Source organism: Pogona vitticeps, chromosome 2, assembly GCF_051106095.1.
Source record: "Pogona vitticeps strain Pit_001003342236 chromosome 2, PviZW2.1, whole genome shotgun sequence".
NCBI classification, from domain to species: domain Eukaryota; kingdom Metazoa; phylum Chordata; class Lepidosauria; order Squamata; family Agamidae; genus Pogona; species Pogona vitticeps.
The window spans coordinates 280,736,503-280,754,350 of record NC_135784.1 but is presented as its reverse complement, the minus strand read 5'-3'; the positions used below and the strand labels follow the sequence as shown (position 1 = coordinate 280,754,350).

Here is a 17,848-nt window from a genome sequence, read left to right as displayed (position 1 = left end):
AAATGTCGTTCACAGATTGTTAATGATTTCACTGCTGGTGTTACAGTGTAATGTTATTTCTGTAACAGCTGTTCTTCTTTCATTTAAAATTCAATAACCTTTTAGATCTTAACCTCCAGGCTGACCCTAAGTATAGTGATGCAGTTTCTGGCAAAACTAAATGATAATTAAACAGTATCTATTAGTTTCTACCTGCTGTTCTCATGAATTTTCCAGATGTGTAGATATATACAGCCACTGTTTATGCCAAATAGCTACCAGAATGATGTCTTCGTTACTGACTATTGCCCAATCTATTTCACAAAATATGGTGAGACATTCCACTAGTGAAGGTGGCTGGACAAATTGCAATTCTGTATACAAAACAATACTGTATTTCCTCATCCAGATAGAGATTTGTAAGTGGGTTGCTTATAATAAAAAACTTGTTTATACAGTTTACTGGCTTCTTTTGAAATATTTAATTAACACACATTGGAAGTAACAGTTTTGTTTTTTACTCCTTAGGGCAGCAATACATACATATTTTATTTTTCAAATCATGTTTAAATGACATCAGAAACTGCAGGGAAGCAAGTATAGGTTTAGTTCTCACATCTTACATGGTTACACATGTCAGTGAATACACATTTTATTGTTGAAGGCTTTCATGGCTGGGATTCGATGGTTGTTGTGGGTTTTCTGGGCTGTTTGGCCATGTTCTTAAAGTTTTTCTTCCTAACGTTTCGCCTGTCTCTATGGCCGGCATCTTTAGAGGATAGAGTCAGAACTCTGTCTATGTTCTGTTGCAGTTTCTTGGATGAGTATTTATAGCTGTGGAATCAGCTTTTGTCATTTTCAGGAGATTGGGTGATTATGGTGATCAGCGTATTTTTTGTTGTGGCTATATTGTTGTGATAAGGGGGAGAGATGATCTATCACTGTGATTGATGGGTGTTGTTAGCTGGTCTTTTGTGTGCAGTGATCACTGGTCCTTGTGGCTGGGTAGAGTTTGTTGACCTTTTGCATGCTGTGTTTTTCAGTGCTGGGAGCCAGGCTTTGTTGAGTTTTAAACTTTCTTCTTTTTTGTTGAAGCTCTGATGGTGTTTGTAGATTTCAGTGGCTTTCCTGTGCAGTCTAACATAATGATTCCATTTTTGTGTTTTCCATTTCTCAGAGTGCCTTTTTTCTATATAGTTAGTGATCTTTGCCTTAATATTGCCTGTTAATGTAAGTTGCCTCCTTATTCATTGTTTGTAGTTTTAAATATTGTCTTCTAATGTTTTCAATTTTAAATATTGTCTTTCATTGTTGTAAGCTGCCTTGGGTCCTTTTCAAGGAGAAAGCGCAAAGATATTTTAAATAAATAAATAAAAATAATACTACATATGGAGAAATCTGTATATAATGCACCATGCTGCTGCTGATGATTCATTAACTTCAAATTACAACTTTCTGGTAGGTATCATGGAACTTAAGAAAAATACAAATGTCATTTTATTTCCTGATTTTAGTTGAAGATTTAACAAACTAGTTTGTATTGGTTGTATTTAGCACAGCATATACAACGGTCAGTTTCTCCTACATCCAAAACCACTCCCTAAATCTGCTTCAGATTGCTGAGAGGTTTCTGGAATAGATTTGAAGAGATACTGGAAGTTGCTTTAGGGCAGGAGGAAATTCTAGTGTTCATATTGAGGTCTGCCTAAGCAGTGTTGGCAATATCTTACTCTTGTCATTTGCAGTTTCATAATCCTGTGATACCTGTTGGGCCACAAGATAGATCCAGTGCCCATTACTGAGACCTGCCATTTCAATTTTTCCCTTTACTGTAATTTTGTCAGTATGAATAGAAAGGGTTTACTGGCAAGGCTGCACAACTCAAAAGTAGTGTGCTAGAATATATCTAAAACAGATGCACAAATTGTAATTATCTTTCTGCTAGATGAGATCAACTGGCCTGAAAAAGATGAAGCACCACCCCCTGATGCCCAGGATCTGATTACTTTCCTTCTGAGGCAGAACCCGTTGGAGAGACTGGGAACAGGTTAGAAAGCTTAACTTTTATATAAGGGTTCTAAAAGTAAGGGTTCTTTAATTTATAGCTCTTTTTTTGGTCTAAAATACATCTGCTAGGGACTGAAGTTATAAGCATGCATTTCATTAGAAGTATCTACTGTTTTGCTGATTCAGAGAATATCTTACAAGTATTATTTAAACAAATTCCATCTTGTACATTTGTTGTCATGCTGTAATTTATTTTTAGCATATATTACTAAATACTGATACTGCTTTTTATTCACTAAACACTTTCTTGAACAGTACCTGCTGAGCCCATGGAAGCCGTTCTACAATTAATGCAAATATCCGAGATCCTGTTTTTTGAAAAGGGCTCAGTCTAGGAGAAAATACTTAATCAGTGTGGATTTGTACACATGTGCAGTTGTAATTTTTCTCATAGGCAGAAGGCTTCCTGTCTGCAAAATATGCAAAAATAGGAAATTCCACCATAAAAAAAATACTTAACAGACTGAGAAATCTGCCATCATAACTCTTGTTATTCATAGGCTGAAATTGTGTTGCACAGCTCAATGTGTACAGTGGTGATGACATCCACAGTGGTGCTATATAGCTTCCAATTAAGGGCTTCCTTTGATGATTTCAAGGTACAGACAACTTTCTTGCATTATGTACAAGTCATATGCACCCCAAAATCTTCTATAATAAGTGTTGATTTGCTGGTGGCGGTGGCGTAATCCCCATTCTGCCCACAGAGCTATGCAACACAATTTCAGCTGTAGACTTTATTTTTACTTACAAACATTTTAGGCAAACCATATTAGAAAAGAAATGTAGATGTTTTAACATATACATGACTGTAGAAGAAGGATGTAAATTTTTGCTTATTCCATTTTCACAATGGGAATAGAAAGTTTAAAAAGTAGCTTCAACTAGATAAAATAGCAGCAATTTGTGGGGAGGGATTGCCTTTCAGAGTCCTTCCCCCCGCCCCAAATAAAACACTGCAGAAGTATTGTTCATGGAAGAAAGCCATGGTATTTTGTACAAGTTGTAAAGTTCTGTGCCCAAATCCATGTTTTTGACTAACGCTGCTGGTGACCCAACAAAAGATGATCTTGTTATGCGGCAGAACTGAAAAATCCCATCATAGTTGATCATTTTTGAAGGCTAAAATATTTTTGAATGTTTGCAACATCCATGCAGAATAAATTTAGAGAAGTAGTCAAAAGGGATTTATCTTTCCCCCTGCCCAACAGGTGGTGCTTATGAGGTAAAACAACACCAGTTCTTTCAGCACTTAGACTGGAATAGCTTACTGAGACAGAAGGCAGAATTTATACCTCAACTAGAATCTGAAGACGACACAAGCTACTTTGACAGTATGTATGTTTTTTGTTATACAGTATCTGACATTTCACTTATATTTTGGGGTTGTTGTTTTTTTGTTTTTTGTTTGTTTATTGCAACTAAACCTTGATTTTTAAAAATATATATTTTAAAATAGAAAAGGTTGATGCATTTCTTTGCTGGATTGATTAAACTTTATCTAAATAAAATTATTTTTTCAATTAGTTTTTAATGTAATGAAAAAAATATGTATTATTGTACAGCTCGTTCTGAAAAATATCATCATATGGAAACAGAAGAGGAAGATGATACAAATGATGAAGACTTCAATTTGGAGATAAGGCAGTTTTCCTCATGTTCACATCGATTTTCGAAAGTAAGTTTATGCATGTAGACACACATTGAATCGCAACCTATTTGCATGAATGACACATACTGAATAGAAGAAAAACTGCAAATGAATTTTTGTGAGTTATTTTCTAAATATAGGATTTTCAACTTTTTTAAACTACAGCTACCACACTTTGGCAGGAATTCCAGTAACATTAGCCAAAATAATCCAAGTTGTCATAGTTTCAGGATACATACTTGTTCTTTGCCAAGAAATGACAAATGCTGAGGCATTAAGGGCATGGGTGGATTGAACCCATGCCCTTCTCCATGCTTTAGTGGCCATTGCTGCAAAGAGAACCATGGTGAAGAACAGGTGTGCATCCTGAAACTCTGACAATTTGGATTTTTTATTTTTTGGCTAAATCTGGTTAGGGGAATTCCTGCTGAATTCTGGTAGCTATGAAGAAAAAAAAATCCAAAAATCAATCCCCCCCCCCGGTAAATATAAGGGCATCTTTTATAGCATCATGTTTCAAAATTACCTTTCTGTAATTTAATTGTATACTGCCAAGTCATTTCTGACCCTTTAAGGTTTTCTAGGTAGAGAATACTCAGAACTGGTGTACCATTCCCTTCTTCCAGGGGGCTCCCTGGGCCTGTTCAGCTTAGCCAAAGCCAGACAGACTGGCTCTTCTGAGATGCACAGTGGGGAACTGAACTCCCATCCTCTGGTTCCACAGCTGGATGCCTAAATCACTGAGCTATGGAACCAACCCTTTCTGTAAATATTCCTATAATAAACGTAGCATTGTTAGTTGGCCTGGGAAAATAAAGAATAATTTATCTGAGAGAGAAAAAATGTAAAGGTCAACATTAATCATGTTAGTTCCTTTAGTCTCCCGTGCACCAAATCCTTGGCTAGGATTCTATTGAATTCCACACAACAGTTTGTCAAGAAATCAATAAGGCCCATCCAGATTTGCTGCTGTCTCAATTTATCATATTTCCAAACATGACACTATGAGATCAAACTGGGAGTAATTATGAGCATAGTTTTAAAATTTGCAAGTGAGGAAGTAGCGAAGTAGAAGAGAGCCTCAGAATATCAATGGAAGTAAGAGCTAATATTTATATCTATGTTTAGTGTTATTCTAATGAGAGTAAATTTTTGAAGCTGCAAGTAACATTATTGCAAATTGCAGGCAGTTAATGACATCATTTAAATATCTTTTTCTTGCAAGTAAGGGATGTAGCATATTTTAAATCTCTTAAAATATATATTTTTAAAATGCAACTGCTTTTCCATTACCCTCCTAAAAATTTTTAGCATGGTATATGACTATAAGTAATTAAATATACTCAGATGGACAATATATAGTGTTTTAATATGCTTTTTGCAGAAGATGGTTCAGTAAAAGGTGGTTTGAAAAAGAAGTATCTGTTCCTCTTACCCTTAGATATATGCTTCTCCATCTGTAGTAATCCATAATCCCCATTCATCTCTATAGGAAATTTAAGAATGGGTAAGTGAGAAAGGCAAGAGAAGGTCTTGCTTTCTATGTAGTGATATGAAACCTTTGTCATGACTTGGCAGCAGGAATCCATTTCTTAAACAGCAAGGGGCATTTAAATCTTCTCTTTGCAGATAGCTTCTGTGCGTTTGCAAGATAGTGTGCCAAAAGAATAGCCAGATACTGATACCTTGTAGCTTCCCTTTTTTTCACTGTAAGCAAACTCAGTATGTAGGTTGTCAGATAAACAACTGGCTTTTTATGACCAGTTTCTTCCCTTCCTAATCTTTTACTCAAGTAATTTATTCTCATCATTTCAGTCAAGCTCACTTCGCTTTTCCTCCTGCATGCACTCCTGACTGATGGCCATTACATGATTTACTGGGATTTCCTTTTTTTAAAAGGTTTTATGGAAAAGAAATAATCTGAAATGTACATAAATTCTGTGTTTACAAATACTGAAGCATGTATGGATTTTGAACACTGGCCCATAGTTCATATACTCAGAAGGTTGAAATGAGATGAATTCATGACATAAAAGATGCTATTAGCTATCCTGTTGCTTGGCAGAGAGAGCAAGGAGAGCAGAACTGAAAATCATTTTTAAAATAGTACCTCCTGCAACTTCATTCATCATCTGACAAAGTGCTTTAAAACCCCAGGATACTGCCTATAAGTATTTAGAGCCTGCAGTGCCCTGCATGATATGTATTTTTCTGAAGTTCATTTAGATACAAACAACTCCAAGCAATCAATTCTTTTGCCCCCATGCCCAGGTTTTTAGTACTATAGATCGAGTAACTCGAAATCAAACTGAAGAGAGGGAAGATACGACTGAGAGAACAAAAAATGTGACACTGACATCTGCAGAATCATTAAGCTGGAACTCAGAATATACTGAAATGTAAGTATTTCATACAGGCATACTGCTACTGCCATGGCATATTTATTATATGCTATTTTCCTAATCATCGCATGAAAAAGTTGAGATTGAGTTGTAATTTTAAAATTTATTTTATTTAAAATATTATTAACCCACCTTTCTCCTATAAAAGGTCCCAAAGCAGGATACAACAATTAAAAGTGGCATACAACAATCCCGGCCATGAAAGCCTTTGAAAAGACAATTAAAAGACAGTATATAAGTTACTAGTAATGAATATACAATACTTAAATGAATACAATACCAAAAAACATACTCAAAACACCAAAACACATTCAGTGCTGTAAAGTACAAAAATCCATTTTAAAAACCCCACTTGGCTTGCAGAATTCTGAGAAAGGTCTTTACCTGCTTGCAGAAGGACAGCAAAGATAGGGCCAGTCAAGCCTCTTGTGGGAGGGAATTCCAGACTCTGGGAGCAGCAACTGAAAAGGCTGCTCTTGTGTCCCCACCAAATACACCTGTGAAGTTGACGGAAATTAGAGAGAGGCCTCTTCTGATGATTTTAACACTTGAGCAGGTTCATAAATGGAGAGGTGATCCTTGAGATGGTTTGAGCCCAAACTGTTTAGGGCTTCATAGGTTACAAGCATCACTTTGAATTCTGCCTGGAAATGAATCGGCAGACAGTGAAGCTGTTGTGTCATCTCTGTGTCCAGCCCTAGTTGGCAATCTGGCTGCTGCGTTTTGGATTCACTGAATTTTCCTGACACTTTTCATAGGTAGACCCACATAGAGTGTGTTACAGTAATCCAGCCAGGATGTAACTGCAACATGTGTCATTGGGACCAGATCAGACCTTCCCAGTCATGGCTAGGCACTGAGCCTCATGAGATGAAAATTAAGTGCACTGATTATTTAAAAGTATTTGATTAATGCTTCTGTTTCCAACCTTAGTGTGTTCCTTAGTGTGTACCTCTGGAGTTTAATGAAGCAATGTGAATATTTAAATGTAGACTACAAATATGTGTCCTGTATGTCTAGGCAACATCGCAATTCAGGTGTTCTTCCAAAATTGGCTATATCAGCTGAAGTAGAACAAGAAGAAACTCCACGCTCTACTGGACCCCATAAAGATCAAGAGAAGGCTGCATTTCTGAGTGAAGAAACTATTCAAGATGAACTGGAGGTAACAACTCCAGCAAGCACAATCAGTAGCACCACATTGTCAGGTAGGACAAACAAGTCTGGTCCTTGTGATAAAAGTGTCATGTTTTGTGCAATCAAAAATTCTAGGTGTAGGGAAAATAACCCTTCTCTCCAAATTCCAGGACCAACATTTTATCTTAACTTCAAAGCCAAACTTTGAAATTAAGGTCAAGTGCATTTTTCAGAAACACAGCTGATTTTTTTAATAGCAGGGTGATTTTTATTGAAATGACTGTATGCAAGAAGATAGGGCTTCTATTTTTTTTCCCAGTGACAATGTGGGCATTTTGACTATTGTTTTTGTAACTATGACAAGGGAGGAAGGGTTAAGCTGTATTCACAAGGTTAGGCTTTTATTTCCCCCTTCAAAAAACTTGGTTGCCCCACCCCAAAGACCAGAGTTGGATGAAAACCTTTAGGCCATTTACAGGACTTTTCAAAGTGTTTTGATATTTTTGTGTCCAAGGCATCCCCTGCTCCACTCTCTTTATGCTCACACTCCATTTTATTGGAGCTTTGGTATTGGGGAAGAAGGACCTGCCAATATTCTGCATGATTAGGGAATTAGTATCCAAGATCAGAGGCCTGCTCTATCCCATGTCCCCTGCAGTGCCATCTCAGGGGCCACTCTTTGTGTCACAGGTGGTTTGCCTCTGAACAGTGTCCCTTGTGAACACTGATGTGAAGGGGTTCATGCAAAAAAACAAATCCAGTATCTTTCTGAAATGTTTTATAACCCTAAATGCAGGGGTTCCAAAACTGTGTGCTGTGGCTCTAGGGGGCACTGTGAATTCCAGGCAGGGGTGCCACAGGAAAATGGATGGAGCATATAGTTATGAAGGGTGTAGAGGAGCTGTTCATGGCTTTATGAACAGCTCATCTGCAGGTTTTATAGCTCTGTGAACAGCTCCTCTATTCTGACTAACAAGAACAGGAAGTGGAGGTTGTGTGGCCACCTCTCTTTTCCCCATGTGTATGGTACCAAGTGGAAGTGCTTGTCAGTTAACGTTGGGAGTTTCCTGTGCTAGGATCTGGAAGGAGGTGGGCCCTCGGGGATAAGACGATGGAGGAGGAAATGAGATGTCTGGGAGGGGGATCAAGTTCCTGCTCCTGGTGGGGGAGAGAGCCCTGGTGGCCCCTCTGAGCAAAGGGAGCTGCAGGCAGTGGTCAGAAAATGAAGGGACCCATGAGGCCAAAATATTTGGGAACCACTGTCCTAAATGGAATGTTCAGAACGTGTAGTACATCTTTTTAAAACATCTATAAGAAAGCTCTGAGTTTGGCCTGGAACAGAATAGTTGTGGGACCCTCATAATGTCCGGTTGGAATCTGGGCTAAACCTGAAATTTAGCTGTTAACAATCATTTTGAAGAGTTTTTTCTGAATATTTTGCTTTAGGCACAGAATATATCAATGTGTTGGTATAACTAAATTAAATTAATACTTCCTAGTATGGCCATAGTTAAAATTTCCAGTATTCTCCTTGCGCCAACCAGGCTCTTCAGAAATACTGTTAAGAGACAACCGTGTTCTGTATAGTGTATAAATGTAGCATTCAACTGTATGCTTAACTAATCTATGATTAGCTAGTACCTGCCAAATCATTTTCCATGTGGAGAATGCTTAGTGCATCCTGTCTCCTCTCCTCATTTCATTTTTTTTTTCATTTGGCCTGTTCAAGTCTTATCTACCCTGCTGTTTCCAGCAACTGACCACAGGAGGACCTAGACACTCCCATCTACATCATCTTTTTCTACCTGTAGAGAGTAATGTGTCTCCAGAGAAGATGTTTCTTGTCAAATTTAGGCTGTCTATGCCAAGCATGAGCCCTGTTCTTCCAGGGTTGTTGTTCACAATGAGAGCCTACATGCAAGCAGGAACCTCTAATCTTTAGGCGCATCACTTTCCACATGGAGAAAGCAATAACAGACTAGGGAATGGCTAGGCAGTCCTTCTATGTGTTGTAAATTCTTGAATAGGGCTGTTACGTTATATAGTCCTATGTGATCTATAAATGGCATCATAATACATAAGGGACTTTTCAATTTTTGTCGTAGGAACTACAGACCATCTATTATCAGCATTTATGGGGGGAAAGATAGGAATAAATTCAAGTAATTAAAAATTCCAAATGGTTTAAACAGTTATAAAGCTTCATAAACACAAAACAAAAACTAATAAAAAGCTGGACGACTTCTTTGTGGCCTCTGTGGATGTACACAAATTGGTTTTACTGCACCTGCACAGGACTTCTTGAAATATTCTAGAGCTTAAAAAGATGTGATTAGTAGGACGTTGCCTCATGCTCCACCTGTCTGTAATACCTCAGTTCCTTTTAGCTGCCGCTATAATTGGACTTCTCTGTGATTCCTAGAGCTATTTGTGATTTGTGATATCTACGGTTTTCTGATTTTTGGACTGCTTTACAGTTTTCGATTCTTGGATTACAAATTTAATCAAGTCTTTTATTTACAGATGTTCCCTGTGAGTTATCTTTCTTTGTATTCCCCCTTCCCCCTCCCTTTCTGCCCCCTTTTATGGCCTCCTCAGGACCATTCAAGTGCTGCACAACGTGTGCCAATAAAATTCCTTTTAACTGATGGCTGCGATGGTTGCTTGTTCTGTGTGGGCGAGAGTCACCAAACTCAAACTTGTCCGGAGTGTAAAAAGTTAACAAAACCAGCTTTAAAACTCTGGCTTCAAAGACCGAGGTCCCACTTGTGAGAAAAATCTTTGGCACCTTCCAGTCTGCCAACCAGCCCCACAATGGAACTTACCCCAGTTCCAGCATCTCGATCTGAGTCTTCCATCCTGTTGGCTCCTATGACTCCCTTGCTGAGGTTTTCTATCAAGACTTCCATGACTAAATCTCCATTGCAGCCTCGATGTCGAAGTCTTCTTCTGTGTCGGCGTAGACTCAATCTGTTAAAAAGCAAAGGGATAAGGCCATTTGTCCACGTCTCCCTCCTTTCTCCCATCCTAGAGGAATTGTCAAGGGACATCTCAGATCAAGGCTCCATTTCTGAAGCAGGGGAATCGAATCTTCCTACTCGGACTCAAGCTTCGGTTGCAATACCAAGCTTGTCGCCAAGTCATGGCCGTTCTGAGGCTGATATCATATCCAGCCCTGCCTTGGCCCATTCTAGCCCTGTTTCGACCAGGCGGGTGACTGTGATCCGGTGGCCCTTCACATGGCTACAGAGAACAACGAGGTTGCCGACCGTCTGAGCCATCTTACCACCCAAACCCACGAGTGGGCCCTCAACGACACCATCTTCTCTCTTCTCTGCAGTTGATGGGGGACACCAGGTCTTGACGTCTTTGCCACCCAGGTCAACTTCAAATGCAGCAGATACTACTCACGGGTAGGAAGAGGAGATAACTCTCTAAGCAACACTTTCATGGTGGACTGGGGTGACAGTCTCCTTGATCTCTTTCCATCCATTCCATTCATCCAGCGAACGATAGCCAGACTCCGTCAGCTGGTTCTAGATGCCATTCTAGTAGCACCATGGTGGCCTCAACAACTGTGGTTCACCACTCTCAGAGCCATGGCTACTGACTTCCTGAGGTTACCTCTTCAACCTTCTGACTCAGGTCTGACAAAGGTCAGATTTGTTATCCCAACCTCAACTCTCTACACCTCACTGTGTGGAGAATTCCCCCAACGTGGCTAAAGTCTTAAATAGGGCTAGGAAGCCCTCTACTCAGTCGCTGTATTCGTATAAGTGGAACACTTTCATCAGGTTTGCTGCATCGCGGAGATTGCCCACGGTTCCTGTCTCCTTGGACACCCTTCTCAAGTTCCTTCGTTATTTGTTTGACCAAGGTTTGGCTCATTCAATGTTAAATTTATATTTCTGCGATAGTTTCATATCAGCCTGAGGGGTCTGAGTCCTCTCGTTTATTTTCTCATCCTACCTTGAAGAGATTTCTGAGAGGTTTGCAGAACATGCGCCCACCTCCACGACCTCCACTTCCACAGTGGTCTCTCCAGGTTGTTCTCTGTGCACTTGCTCGTCCACTGTTTGAGCCTATTGCTTTGGCACATCTAACACTTCTTTCTATCAAGACTTTGTTCCTGCCTATAACTTCTGCATGTTGAGCAAGCAAGCTGTCCGCTCTTCGAGCTGATGCCCCTTACATTCACTTTTATCCCGACAGAGTTGTCTTGTATCTAGATGTGTCCTTTCTTCCCAAAGTGATTTCTGATTTACATGTTAATCAACCTCTAATTCTTCCAACGTTATTTCCAAGTCCCTCTTCTGATGTTGAGCACATGCTCCACTCCCTTGACGTTCGTCAGGCCTTAGCATTTTACATTTCTAGGACTAAGGAATTTCGCACTTCCCCCAGACTTTTTGTGTGCTTCCATGGCCCACAAAAGGGCTCTCCTGCCTCCTTGCAGACAGTCTCGAGGTGGATTGTCTCTGCTATTACTTTAGCTTATGATTTGCCAGGCAAGACTCCACCAGAAGTGCTGAAGGCGCACTGTACGAGAGCTATGGCTCAATGCTGAACCACACCTCAGTGCTAGCTTGACCTTCTTCACTAGCTGCTGCTACATATGATACAAAGTTGCCTGACGTTGCCCCTCCTCCACTGCTTAACACCAATTTCCTGCTGCTTAATCTGGGTGTCCAAGAGGGTTGCTAGAATGTACTCCTCCTACATCCACAAGGAGGAAAACCTGTAGTGGAACCTAGACTGACCCCTTATTATGCCTTCCATCATGCCAACCAAGCCCTGGAATATTGGAATCACCTGCTAAGGATGGCTGTCTCACCACACCAGAATTCTTATAATAAGAAAATATAAAATTAAAACACTCCTAAGTGTGTGTGTTTTTCTGGGGGAAATGGAAAATTTCTGAAATTTTAAATTTCTACTCCCCACTGAGGACCTGCTTTGCAGGACCTGACCCATAATGTCCCTTTCTTCTCTGCCCAGAGGCGCACTCACACCAATGAGAGTCCCTAATGCCAAAACATGGAGTGCCCTTTGCTTAGGGTTGCCAAATAGATGGCTACCAAAAGGAGGACATAGAAAGACAAAAAAGAGGACAGAGGAGGATGTATTGAATGTTTCATTTGAATCGTTCCGGATTAAACCCACAATCAATACAATTTTATTACAATAGCTGCTAATAAATGTCTCTTAGTGAACCAACCAAGAAACCGTCATGTTAAAAAATAAAAATAAATTAAATGGAGGCTTTTCCCCCCAAAATACAAAAAAACATTATTTAAACAGCCAATTGTACAATTATTACCTTATAATCTTTATGAATTACACAATATATTTCTCGGAGGAGCAAACTTTTCCCAGATTTTCATTAACAATCACATATACATAAAACTGTTTACAGATACTATTCTTCAAATTGTACTTCTGATTAGGAGCAAAGCAAATAAACCCAAACCGCTCCAGCCCAGCTGCAGGATCCCTTGGCCGCTCACACTCTGCACAGGCTTAGAGGCAACCTTGCTAATCTGGATGCCCAAACAAGGCTCTGGCACAGGCAGGGGGAAAGCGATGCTGGGCAAAGCCGAACGATTCAGCCTCCCCTCCCTCGAGGGCCATAAGTTCAAGGCTGGGGAGTGTGGGAGTTGGAGTCCCCAAAAGGGACTTAGAACATACACAATCCGGGCGCTTGCCTTCCCATTGATGCGCTCGGGTGCTGCTTGCTCCTGCCTGGCTTAGCGGGTGGTGTTCCACTCACACTGCCTATCTGGGCTCCACGTGGGCTGGGCAGGCATGGCGGATCGCCAAGCAGCTGCAGCAGCAGCGGGAGGGGGCAAGGGCTGCGCTCCGGCGGCAGGTAACAGGGAGCGGGCAGGTGGGGGCAGGGAAAGACAGGGGGAGGGGGCCCTTCCACCCCTCTCCCTTCCATCCAAAATTATAACATAAAAATACAAAAGCTGGACATTTTAAATGTTTTTATCTTTGCCTGCCAAACAGAAGACATTAACCGGATATCTGGCAACCATACCTTTGTTGCTCCAGCACTCTTTCAAGCAGATAGAAAGTGAAGTTCTATTGAGTTGCCATTTCCTAAATTAGGTATTACAGTGATAATCTCAATTTTTCTTGCCTCTGCTGCTCCAGACGCTGTGGTGAAAATGATTTGCCACTGTTGTGGCCCACTCAACATTATGACTTTCCTGATCCCCCTAACTGAATGATGTGTTATTTAAACCCACTGCTTTTGTAGGCATTAGTTTTGTTTTTTGTTTTTTAAAATAGGTCCCTCTTTATTAAGTCCCAAAAGTTGTGAAATTCTTCTTCTGGGCTAGTGCAAACATTAACCATAGGTGTAATATCAGCTTTAATGAGCATCTCTCAACTTGCAAATAAGCTCTGTGCCTTGGTTTCATGAGGCATCTATCACTTCCAAATCATAGTTAAGAGCAAGCTAACATAGCTTTTGTAATTAGGGTCATGATTGTCAAATGTGATATTGAGACAAAGGAATTACGGTAGAATTTTGGCTGTGAAAGAGGAAGGCAAATGTTTGCTCTTAATCCCCAGACTTTATGAGAGTTATATCTGCGTAGGTCCCAGATCTATTTTACTACATTAATTTGTTACCAAAAGAATGATTTCTCACCTTGCTTTCCTGAATAGTTTTCTGAATTCTACGTTTATTTTTTTAAATCCTTTTCTTCTGTGCAGTTGGTAGTTTTTCAGACCACTTGGATCAGATAAATGGAAGAAATGAGAGTGTGGATAACACAGATAATTTCTCAAAGCCACCCGCTGATCAAGCATCTCATGTGGCTCGTCAGCGATTAGAAACTACAGAGAAAAAGAAAATATCTGGAAAAGTCACAAAATCTCTTTCGGCCAGTGCTCTGTCCCTTATGATACCAGGAGGTAAAGATTGTGAATATTATGTTCTCTTCTTTTCTGTATGCGTTACAATTTCAGTACAGTAGTTCGCACTAAAATGAATCCCAGATTTCCATGCTTCCCTTGGCATTTTAATGTGAACATGCACAGTAATTAAACCTGTAAACTATTCAATTTATTGTTATTAGTCATGCTTACCTTATTTTTATGTAGTACAGTGTGACAAAAATGAACTTAAAGTTTACAATACAAAATTCAAACTTTGAGCATGATCTGATATCTGCAGTTTATTTATGGAGTTTAGAATACTAAGGCACATTAATTTTTGATAAACGTTCTTACACATAAAGAAAGCAGTAGAATAATCTGCACATAACTTTTATATTCACTAAGTATTGTGCCCCCCAACTATTAGGAATTTCTCAGGGAGGTTTTATAGGAAAAACAAATTAAAAAAAGAACAAATAAAAAATAAAAAATGTGGTAGCATCTTAAAGACTAAGTATATTTTTTTTATATGAGCTTTTGTGGACTTGTTATTTTATTATTATTTATTATTTTGTTTTTGCCTGCTGTATAATGCTTGCACAGACTAACACAGGTACCTTGTCTGCTACCACACTCATGGAAGTTTGGACTTTTTTTCATTCATTAGACATACTTGATATCAAAGTGATCCTACACTAGCTTTCTTATGTAACAGAGTGCCTTGTTATGCAAGCAGCATTAAGAGTGTGTCATCTACATGGTGAATATAAACTTGAGCATATATCTCCACCACCAACACTTCTTGACCTCAGTCTTTGTATAAAAACAAGATTTCCCAAATACCAACTGGTAGAATTCCCAGGTATGATAAAGTAGTAGATACAGAAGGTAGGATTTAAACTATGTAGGAAGATTTAGCATCATGAAAAAAAAATGTCCTTATGCCTTTAACAATTTTTTCCACTATGGAAAAAATGTAAATGTTTTCCAAAAACATTATCAGTGATGATAATTTAAGCATCAGCTGTGTTTTCATGTCTAGATGTGAGGATGTCATATGTGGGGCAAACATGCATAAAATCATATTTACTTAAAAAGATATTTTATTTCAGATATATTTGGTGTGTCTCCTTTGGGAAGTCCAATGTCGCCCCATTCTGTGTCTTCAGATCTCTCATCCTCCAGAGATTCTTCTCCTAGCCGTGATTCCTCAACGGCTTCTGCCAGTTCCCACCAACCTGTCATAATTCACACTTCAGGAAAAAAATATGGATTCACTATCCGAGCAATCAGAGTGTATGTGGGTGACAGTGACATCTACACAGTTCACCACATTGTTTGGGTGAGTTTTTGACTAGGACTTTTGTTATCATAAAACCTTGGCTAAGTTATAAAAAGGCTTGAAACTGGCATGTTTTCCATTTATTCATTTTCACATTTGACCTTCCCTATAATGCAGTGGTTCTCAACCTTGGGTAACCCAGATGTTCTTGGATTGAAGTTCCCAGAAACCTTCACCATCAGCTGTGCTGAAGAAGGCATAAATGGCTTTCCTTCCCTCTAATATGTCCTCACAAAACCCTGTAAGACAGGTCAGACTGTGAGAGATTGGCTGGCCCAAGGTTACCCTCAGACTTTCCTAGCTAAATGGGAGTTTGAGTGTTGATCTCCTGAGTCCTGGTCTAATAATCTGAGCATTGACCATTTTGGCTGTCACATTGACTTTTCTCAGGGGATATTTTATTTTGTGTGTGTGTGTACAGTGAGGTCTCGACCTGCGGAATTAATCTGTATTGAAACGGGGTCTGTAGGTCGAAAAGTCCTCAAGTCGAAAACCAATTAATCCGTAAACTGCCCAAGAAACACCCCCCACACACACACACACAAAATTGAAATACATTAAAAAATTAACCTTACCTTTTCTTAGTCTTCCAGGGGTCCCTTGCTGCTGCTGGAGGCCTCTCGGAGCTCCCCCGCCGCCGCCATCGCTGCGGCTGGAAGATCCCAAGGGCTTCGGTGCGGCTGCCGGAAGCCTCTCGGAGCTCCCCTGCCGACGCAGGCTTTCCCAGGGTGGACCGGGCCTACCAGGGGAAGGCTTCCCCCGGTAGGCCCGGTCTACTCCACAGGCTTTCCCAGGGAGTAGACTGGGCCTCCCCCGGTAGGCTTGGTCTACTGCCCGGGAAAGCCTGGTAGACTGGGCCTGCCAGGGGAGGGCTTCCCCCAGTAGGCCCGGTCTACTCCCCAGGGAGCAGACCGAGTCTACCGGGGGAAACCCTCCCCTGGTAGGCCTGGTCTACTCCCTTGGAAAGCCTGCGTTGGCGGGGGTAACTTCCGGAGGCCTTCCCCACCGCCATGGAAGATATCTCGGAGGTCCCCCGTCGCCGCCGATTGTGCTTTGGAGGCACAATCAGCGGCGGCGGGGGACCTCCAAGAGGCCTCCCATGGTGGCGGGGAAGGGCTCCAGAGATTCCCACGCCGCCGCTGCTGGGAGCTGAGCCACGCGATCTCGTCCATGCTCGGAATCCTGGGAGTCCGAGCATGGCCGGGATCGCCCGGCGCGGCCCAGCTCCCAGCGGTGGCAGTGGGGGCCCCCCGGATGCCTTCCAGGGCTCCTCCGCTGCCATGGGAGGCATCTCAGATGTCCCCCACCCACTGCCGATAGTGCTTCGGAGGCATTGGGGGGGACCTCCGAGATGCCTCCCATGGTGGCGGAGAAGCCCTGGAAGGCATCTGGAGGCAGATCCGCAGCCTATGGACTGGAAGGGGGAGGTGGGGAAAGCGCACAATTTGAATTGAGCGCTTTTCCTGCCTCCCTCTTCTGGTCCGTAAGTCGATTCTTCGGCTGCAAGTCGAAGTAAAATTTTGTGGCCGGAGAAGTACGAATTTCGAAAAGTTCGTAAGTGGAGCCAGCCGTACGTCAAGACTCCACTGTACAACAATCTACATTTATTCAAATACAATAATGGCATCTTCTGGTTGCTGCACAATAGTGGAGGACAGGGTTTCACTTAACTGGGTCTTATTTTTGGAGTAGGGCTTATATTATGAGCATCCTAAAAAGTTGTACTAGAGCTTCTTTTCAGGAAAGCAGGGTAGGTGTGAACATTTTAGAAACTACCAAGCTGTCTGCCCTTCTTTGCAGAGGTCAAAAATGTTCACTAGAGGATGTTCAAGATCTCACATTTTTAAATGTTCCATATAGTAGTACTTAGCATAATGTTCTTGATAGAATGAGGCCACAGATTTCTTAAGCTACATGCAAATACAGAGACCACATAGAGAGTGAGAAACCAGGGGCATTCCAGATGTTTTTGGATTTCAATTCCTGTTATCCCTTATTGTTTGCCATGATAGCAGGGCTTGATAGGACTTGAAGTCCAGTGGCATTGAGGGAACCACAGGTTCCCTACTCCTATTTTATGTTGCGTTATCTTCTCAGACTAGAAGATTTCTACTTTCTACAACTTAAATTTTATTTAACTTATTTATTTATTTCACTTGTTTTTTCTAATTATATATGTTTCATAGCCTAAGAACCTATTGTGGCAAATAGCATTATGTATTAAAGCTAGACATGGGGATGGTTAAAAAACGAATCACGTTATTCATCAGAAATTGCTGATTCGTGTAATATTTGTCACTTCATATTTTTCAAACCCTGAGACCCGGACAAATACAAAGTGACGAATATTTACCCTTTTTATTCATCCCTTCATTGGGCCTA

At 40.8% G+C, this 17,848-nt stretch overlaps 1 protein-coding gene and 1 long non-coding RNA gene across 17 annotated transcripts in view; one reads left to right on the top strand and one right to left on the bottom strand.

The window, feature by feature from the left end:
* The window catches only part of MAST4 (microtubule associated serine/threonine kinase family member 4), a 329,916-nt gene that overhangs the window by 296,268 nt on the left and 15,800 nt on the right, over positions 1-17,848 (top strand). For all 16 annotated transcript variants that reach the window (XM_072992693.2, XM_072992692.2, XM_072992691.2 and 13 more), the window contains 7 exons: positions 1,925-2,026; positions 3,258-3,380; positions 3,612-3,724; positions 5,969-6,096; positions 7,120-7,307; positions 13,960-14,160; positions 15,237-15,466. In XM_072992693.2, the coding sequence (XP_072848794.2) occupies positions 1,925-2,026; positions 3,258-3,380; positions 3,612-3,724; positions 5,969-6,096; positions 7,120-7,307; positions 13,960-14,160; positions 15,237-15,466 (1,085 nt within the window). The remainder of the gene's footprint in view (positions 1-1,924; positions 2,027-3,257; positions 3,381-3,611; positions 3,725-5,968; positions 6,097-7,119; positions 7,308-13,959; positions 14,161-15,236; positions 15,467-17,848) is intronic.
* On the bottom strand, positions 6,232-10,198 carry LOC144586386 (uncharacterized). Its single transcript, XR_013541179.1, has 3 exons — positions 10,062-10,198; positions 6,484-6,596; positions 6,232-6,305 (listed from the first exon to the last, which is right to left on the bottom strand). It is a non-coding gene; the product is annotated as an uncharacterized LOC144586386 (long non-coding RNA).